The sequence below is a fragment of the Anarrhichthys ocellatus genome, unplaced genomic scaffold (genome assembly GCF_004355925.1).
Source record: "Anarrhichthys ocellatus isolate YVR2014 unplaced genomic scaffold, GSC_Weel_1.0 scaffold2, whole genome shotgun sequence".
Lineage (NCBI taxonomy): Eukaryota > Metazoa > Chordata > Actinopteri > Perciformes > Anarhichadidae > Anarrhichthys > Anarrhichthys ocellatus.
This window is the reverse complement of record NW_022280032.1, coordinates 1,310,081-1,318,362: the sequence shown is the minus strand read 5'-3', so window position 1 is coordinate 1,318,362 and position 8,282 is coordinate 1,310,081. Positions and strand designations below refer to the sequence as shown.

At 43.1% G+C, this 8,282-nt stretch overlaps 1 protein-coding gene across 1 annotated transcript in view; it reads left to right on the top strand.

Moving 5' to 3' along the window:
* Positions 1-210: 210 nt before the first annotated feature.
* The window catches only part of cftr (CF transmembrane conductance regulator), a 36,594-nt gene continuing 28,522 nt past the window's right edge, over positions 211-8,282 (top strand). The window contains exons 1-5 of the mRNA XM_031865609.1: positions 211-517; positions 2,019-2,129; positions 4,975-5,086; positions 6,261-6,476; positions 7,110-7,199. Coding sequence (XP_031721469.1) covers positions 465-517; positions 2,019-2,129; positions 4,975-5,086; positions 6,261-6,476; positions 7,110-7,199 — 582 coding nt within the window. The 5' untranslated portion in view covers positions 211-464. The remainder of the gene's footprint in view (positions 518-2,018; positions 2,130-4,974; positions 5,087-6,260; positions 6,477-7,109; positions 7,200-8,282) is intronic.

The following is an 8,282-nucleotide window of genomic DNA, read 5'->3' as shown; positions in this document are numbered from 1 at the left end:
CTATGGATCAATGTCTGTCTGCTGAAAGTGGCCTCGTTCGGACCAGCAGGCTTCACCTCCTCAGCTTGTTGCCACAATACGCGACCTGAGGCTCGTCAACGTGGAAATGACGCATGCGTCTCCGCCGGCTTTTTTTTCCTTTTTTTTTGGCGAGCCCATAAAGGATGGACTGTCCCCTGCGCTGTCACACTGAAGGAGAGGAGCAGAGAGAGAGACCGCGGGACCACAGAAAAGACGCACAAGAGGATAGAAATCATCCGTTTTTCTTTGGGGGGGAGGGGAATAATTTAACTAAACCGGAGGCACAAAGTGGAGGATTAAAAAAACACCCAGTTTCTCTCTCTTAACTTTGGGAACGGATCCACTCGGGTGGGTGGTGGGGGGTGGGGGGGACAACACAAATGTGAGCGACGCGCACGAGACAGACTCAGGTGCAGAGAAACCAAACTGGCGGCGCACTTAGGATGCAGAAGTCACCGGTGGAAGATGCCAACTTCCTCTCCAAATATTTCTTCTGGTAAGACGCGTTCCGTCGTTTATTGTCTCCGGACGACAAGTTTCTCAAGTAATTGTTAGAATGCTTCACTTTGTAATTAATCTTTCTGAGCGTGTTTGTGAGGTTTTTGACGGTGATTAATATCAGACACAACTTCGATGGATGTAAAACTGTTTCATTTTTTTGCCGCATGGAGCAGGTGAAACACCGCACATGGCTGCTTTTGTAAAGAATCCATGAAGAAACAAACCTAATCGAACGTTATGAAGTGACGCCACGGGCCGTTTTACTTCCAAAACAGATTTACAACAATATGTGTCACTCAGAAAGTGCCAGCGAGGTAGAGATTGTTTGCTCGATCCGTGCGTAAAATGCGCACATGACGGTTTAAAACTATGCGTAAAATGAGCTGTCCTCAATTTTTGTGGAGCATTAAGTAAAACATTATTATTAACGATAATTAAAATGTCTCTTGAGATTCAAAGTGCAACTTTTAAGTTACGTTTTTATGATATTTTCTCAGTATATTTACCTTTTATATCAGATTTCTTTGTTTCAATACATTTTTGTGACCTTTCTATGATAAAGGGGTGCACTGCTGCTCTCTCCTCCCACTAATGAGAGGTAAAAGAGCAGATGATGTAAAGCGCTTCATGTCACCTGGCTGTTACAGTTCAGTCACAGGGACCAGAGGCAAACATCTGACTTCATCTTCCTTCTCTGTCATTAGTGTGACTGTGAAACCTCAGGGGATTACTTCTGTTACAACCAACACCAGTTTACATTAAAGTGTCCAGACACTCCAAACACTGGCCTTATCCTCTTAACCACACACACACACACACACACACACACACACACACACACACACACACACACATGCATTCAATATCATCTTGCATAAAATGTATTTTATAGGTGTTTGATATGTACACAGTGTCTTATTATTAGTCACATTTATATTGCTATACCATTCATGCTTTTATTATCAGTATTATTCTACTGCTACTGTTAGTATTAGTTGTCGTAGTTTTTCCATCATTATTCTGCTTCCTGCTCTCATTATATGAATCATTTCTGTCATATGCATTGAATGTGTTGTAACTCTGTTATGTTGTTCATTCTGTACACATGCCATCTATCACACTTCTGTCCACCCTGATAGAGGGATCCCTCTTCTGTTTCTCTCCCAAAGGTTTCTTGCCTGTTTTTTCTCCCCGTTACAGGGTTTTTTTGGGGAGTTTTCCCTGTTCCGATGTGAGGGTCCTGGGACAGAGGATGTCATATGTTATACGGATTGTAAAACCCTCTGAGGACATTTTGTGATTTTGGGCTATACAAAATAAATGGAACTGAATTGTATTTCAGCAGTTATGACAATGCATCCATAGTGTTCCAGTGCACTTTGAATGCAAATACAATTCCTTACACCTGTTAGACTATATCTGTTTGTTCTCAAGTGTCCATAATTCTTTTTTTTTGCATCAAACATCTAACAGCGACTGTGTGGTTTCTGGTGCAGGTGGACGACGCCGCTGCTGAGGAAGGGCTTCAGGAAGAAGTTGGAGCTGACGGACGTGTACAAGGCTCCTTCCTTCGACTTGGCAGACAACCTCTCAGAGAGACTTGAGAGGTTTGTGCAGTTTGAGTTGTTTACATGACTCGTGTGTTTGTTTGTTGTTTTTATGTGTAATAGTCGTGCTGCAGCTCGGGCTCATGAACAGATTAATGATGATGGGAGAACAGATTAGAGGTATAGTCTTATGCTGCCACCTGATTCTTTGATGAGGACAGATGTCTGGTATCATTGTGGTCCACAACATGAGGTAGACAAGCCTTGTTGTTGTGGTTTGGGTTGGCCAAACTTCGGCACGGCAAAAATGCATATTATCCAGGAGCTCCTGAATGAAATGTATCCATCGTTATTGATATTATTTACACATGCTTTTCCTGCTATGATTAATCAAAATGTTTGCTTTGGAAAGATGTATCTTGCCACCACTCTCCTGTCTCCATATACTGTAAAACACAGCTTACTGTAGTCATTTCAATCCCATTTCGGGATGCTGGTTGTAATGGGCATCTGCATATCGATCCATAAACACAGATGCAGGTATCAATGATGTGTACGCGACCAGCTTACATGAAAATAAAATCCTTTCTTCATGGAGGAAGACATCGTAGAAAAGAGTGCACCCTTGGTGTTTTTCATACGTGCCCTTTTACATGTGTTTACAGTAGCATGCTTCCGTCAGAGTCAGGTTAAAATATGGGCTGGCATTTAAACAGAGCTGAACATAAATCAAACCTGTGTGCCAAACAAACCAACAACCAGGCAGCACATCACAGACAAGGTTAACTCTTCTCTCTCTCTCTCTCTCTCTACTTTCGAACCACTAGCCCACCCATGAATCCGGGTTCCCATGCCTCCTGGAAAACCTGGAAAACAGTTTCAAACACCTTTTCAGTTATTGAAACACATGGAAAATGAGATAAAAAGTCAAATGTCCTGGTAAATCTCGTCTTGTCCTGGAAAATTATTTCAACATTCTCCAGAGAATGAGCAACATTGTCTTTTGTACGGGCTGTGTTGTGTTCGGGATCATATAAACGTTGAAATGGAGGAGAGCATTCTGGTTATGTTGTGGAAACACTGAAGTTATGTCACATGCTAACACCTGCAGGCTGGTTGACAGTTTCTTCCCAACTTGTTTTGAACGGTTGAATAATGTTAAGTTGGTTATTGTGTTTGGGTCGGTTGCTAAAGTTGACGAGGTTGCTCGTTTTGTTTGTGTCGGTCGTTGTTGACAGCGTTGAATAATAATGAAAGGGAAGCCGGGTCACGATGACTACGTCCACTTCTTAAATACAGTCTATGGGTAAAATGGACCAGAACATGACATGAAATGTTTAACTTTTGTCATCGGGGGTGATTAACCTCGTTCAAGACTTAATATTTCATTCAGCTTAGATTTGTTCGTAGGCAATTTTTAGGCTACTTTTTGTAGCAGTAATGGTTCATATAATGTCCTGGGTGATCATTTAGAATGAGGGTGCTAAGCCCCTCATGGCCACGCAACACAACACAGCAACGTTTCATCAAACACAAGTGAATATAATCTATGAGTGTATTTTATACCTTTTTTAATACTTCAAACGGCACATTTAACATTTCAATGTCATTTCTTCCATCTTTTACGTTGCTATTCTTCCGTTTTCTCTCTTTCTCTTCTTTTTCTCCTCGTTATCCTTCTGTTCTAACAGCGCTGAGCAAATGTCACATCCCTGACACGTTTTAGTTTTTTTACTGTGCTCAGCAAAGTAAACAGCCGTGTCCCAGGTTGGCTTCGCTGCTCGGTTACCCGGGGCGCCGTGTCACGCTGAGCGCTGCCAACAGGCCGGTTAATGTGCACGGGTGATAAAAGGTCGACCTTTAGAAAGGGCCCGGTGCCCACCGGGTGATGAATGAGCAGCGGCGGGTGATTCTGCTTCCTTTATTCCGATCAGGAGGAAAAACAGCGAAGGCTTCTGGGAATGTGAACTTTACCGTCCATTAAAAGCGTGTTGTGTACCGTCAGGTCCTCCATCAAGTTCAGCTCAGCTCAGCTCAGCTCAGCCCAGCCCAGCCCAGCTCAGCTCAGCCCAGCTCAGCTCAGCTCAGCTCAGCTCAGCCCAGCTCAGCTCAGCCCAGCTCAGCTCAGTTCAGCTCAGCTTAGTTCAGTTCAGCTCAGCTCAGCGAGCTTTTCTGGATATTGTATTCATGAAGAGCTAGGAATAAATATATGTGAAGAGATAAAAGTGTTTTAAAATAAAATGTAACAGTGTAAAATTAGTATTTGACATCTCTGTCAAACACAAGATTTAAACTGTGTTTTTGGTCGATCCTTTTGTGGAGAAACACTTCAGACTTTTCTCCCCTCTCTCTGTGTTTTTATCACTTGTCCTCTTCCTTGTTGGTCTCTCCTCCTTCCTTCTCTTTCCTTTCTCTTCACCACTTCTCCTCCCATCACTCCGGTCGGCCGAATCACCCCGGTTATAAATGACCCTCGGAAAACAATGTGGCTACTTACCGTAGCTGTAACCGCCTCGCCAGCGCAGTTTGTGGGAAGTTAATCAGACTGTGTGGTAACAAGGGACAACAAACTGAATGCTACAAGAGGCAACATCACAAAATACAATTAGAAAGGTCTTTAAAACTAAAATGCACGTCACAAAGCTGAGGTTCAGCAAAGACAAGTGTTCTAGCAGAGGGTAGATTTGTAGATTTTTCAAATGAAACCACGAATAAATGTACTACGAGCCTCTCGTTCTGGGACTGAAGCAACATCCAAAGTCGGGTTTGTTGCCAAAGTAGTAGCGGTCGAATGAAACGGCCAAACGTTGCTGGCATTTGGCTGCTCCGTGTGTTTACTCTCCCCCCAGCCCGCCTGCCAGCCTGCTGCTGTTTTAACTGTGCTGTAACTCTGTCCTCCCTGCAGAGAATGGGACAGAGAGGTGGTGTCGGCCAACAACAAGCCCAGGCTGATGAGGGCGCTGGCCCGGTGCTTCATCGGGCCCTTCGCCTTCTTCGGTGTCCTCCTCTACTTCGGGGTGAGTCTGTGATTCTGGAGGAAGCCATAGATCTACTCAGGAAGTAGTTAACTCTGCCGGGATGGATTGTACCATTGAGTTGCAGTTGAAACTCCTGGTTTGTCTGTAAAGTAGATATGAAAAGCTGTAGTTTGAACTGTAGATTGTAGAAACAAACATGGATGTAGATTCCTGAAGGGATGTCTTAAAGCTCTGATTTGGGTTCATAACTTTTGTCGAGTGTCTTTTGAGAGTTGCTAGAGTCAGAAAATCCAAATCCGGGGCAATGTGATGAGAGTTGGGTGTGGAGCTTTTTAGGGGAGACAAGCAACCGTCACCCAAAACATACTTCCCTTCAAGCCTTGTTTAAGCGTGCAGAGGGCCCATTGAAGTCACACTCGAATCACAAGCATGTCTCACCATGGTGTCGCAGACCGCCTCGCTGTCCCGGACTCGGCCGCCACGTCATGTGGTACAGTTGGTTGGGTTGTTGTCACGGCGACAAGAATGCCTGTTAGGCGTTAAAGAGGCTGTATGGAAATGACAGAAAGGCTTTAGGGACGTCTTTCTCAGAAGAAGCCGGAGGAACTTCTGGCTGTTTTTTTATGTTGTTAAAGGCAGAAAGATTTTCCGAAAAAAGAAAAAAAAAGTAAACAATGTATTGAGTCTCAATCTTTCTAAATTTTTGTTATTTTGCTGTGTTTGGAACATTTCTATGCATCAGACTCTATAAAAACGTAGAAACCAGGTATGAGAATGTCAGCACCCGTCCAAGAGGAAGTTACGAAAATAGCAAACACGGCACTAAAAAAACTCAAAAAAACTGCAAATGTCGACTGAATCCGGGGTTGGCGAGCACTCCAACACTAATCTTATTTTAAGTTTTTATGTTTAGAGGAGTTTTATATTTCTACAATAAAATAAATAATAAAATAATATAATATAATAAAAAAACTAAATCTTAAAAACTCTGGCTAGGGTTTTTATTTTGTTTTGAATCCTAAAATGTAAGATTTCTTTCTTTAAATTATGCCTGATATAAACGGCTAAATGATCAGAAATCATGCATCCTCTTCCAGTAAGAAACTAGACTATGACTCATATGCTCCAGGGACACCAGACAAGCTTCTCAACAATAAAGAGTTATTAATGTAAAACCAGATTCAGTGAATCCTCACCTCTTCTCTCGCTGCAGGAGGCTTCCAAGGCGGTGCAGCCTCAGCTTCTGGGTCGCATCATCGCCTCCTTCGACCCGTTCCACGCTCCGGAGCGGAACCAGGGCTACTTCCTGGCCCTGGGCCTCTGCCTGCTCTTCACCGCCCGCTTCCTCCTGCTGCAGCCCGCCATCTTTGGCCTGCACCACCTGGGCATGCAGATCCGCATCGCCCTCTTCAGCCTCATATACAAGAAGGTGAGGCGGATCCATGGAGCCGAGACTCCGATGCTTCTCTTATTTGTGTGAGGAGCTGAAACAGTCTTCACAGTTTGGGACAACGCTCCAACCTCAGCTCCTTCTGTCAGCTCTAAAGCTTTGTTTGTACTCTCGCTGGGCGCCGTAGAGCTCCGAGTAAGTACGGAGGCCACGCCAGAGGACGTACAAACAAAATGAACTGTGAGGAATCAAAAAGACAACGAGTGTAACTCATAGATACGCCCATAGACTGTAGGTGTAACCGGCAAAAAGCCATAAACTAACCTCCACAATGAAGAGGATATAAATAGGTATAAAGTACAGTACTTGTGGTGGAGTTCAAGTTCAAGTCTCCCAAAACTTGTAGCCGAGACACTTCGTGAGTCAGACACTCGCTACATAATAACGCTAGAACAGAAACCAAACGGCTGATAAGACGGCAGCTTGCTGTCTTTTTGTCTCGCTGTTGTTCTTTGAGATCAGACAGAACGATCCTCCTCGTTCTGCGTCACTGAACGTTCCCAGAAAAGCTCCTCACGTGTGGAGGAGTGAGGGGGCGGAGCGGCCGTTGTCAGGGCGTGGCCGCGTGTCAAACAGTTCACTTTCTCATTTCAACCTTTTGGCCTTTCACAGACCCTGAAGCTGTCCAGCCGAGTCTTGGATAAGATCAGCACCGGTCAGCTGGTCAGTCTGATGTCGGCTCACCTCAACAAGCTGGATGAGGTGAGCGTGTTTGTTAGCTAACATGTTACATTTTACTCTCCCATAAACCACTGATCTTTCAATTTAACCCTCTGAACTCCAAGCAGTTTAAAGGCGTTTCTTTTTTTTTTGCTACTGTCACATTTGACTTATTTTCACTGCAATATATATATAATGATAATAATAAGTAGGACTTGTATAATAGGTCCTGCACCTCTATAGAAACAGCACAACCATGGCTAGAAGTACAGAGCACTTTAAAATATCTTTAGAATAACACACTTATAATGCCATAAAACATACAAAAGAAAATTTAATTTCTTTGATAATTTATTCTATAATTTAAAAAACAACATTTTTCCAATGTGTTACAAATATATATATATATATTTAAATGTAGGCTCCATGTGCTACACATATTTACAACAAAGTTGTTTCACTGATTATGTTTTTGTCCGTGACTTTTGGTCACCCCCAACAAAATCATTGCTGGCTTCCCGGCTGTGCCGAGCAGCGCAGAATTTAAGGTATTTTACAGGTTCTGGTTCGTGCAAACGGTTAATTTTCTGCTTCAAATTTACATGAAACATGTCGAACAAAGTGATTGTTTTGATGAAATATTTTAAGCTTTGTTTGGTTGATGGAAACGTTTGTCACACGATTCGTTCAAGGACCTTTAAAATGATCTGTTTTTACAGTTTTTCGCTCTGATAAATTGTAATATTGGCAATTTTTATAAAGAAAACATGTCTTTTGAACAGGATTGTGAAATTTGAATGCAATGAGGTTTGGGGTCAAACACTACAGTAGCTTTCCGCTCACACGTCGCTGGAGAAGGAGATTGACAGCTCAACACCCTCACTGACTTCAGTGAAAACAGTTTTATCACCCAACACAGAGCTTTCTGTTCTTCATACTGAGGGCCGATTACAAAGACAATAGATCTGGAACAATACACACACACACACACACACGTTTGCAAACAAACACACAGTGAGGAGTTTGTATGTAGGCAAAGTATTCTGGATCTGTGATACTGACAACGTAGCTGGAGGGCGTGTGTGTGTGTGTGTGTGTGTGTGTGTGTGTGTGTGTGTGTGTGTG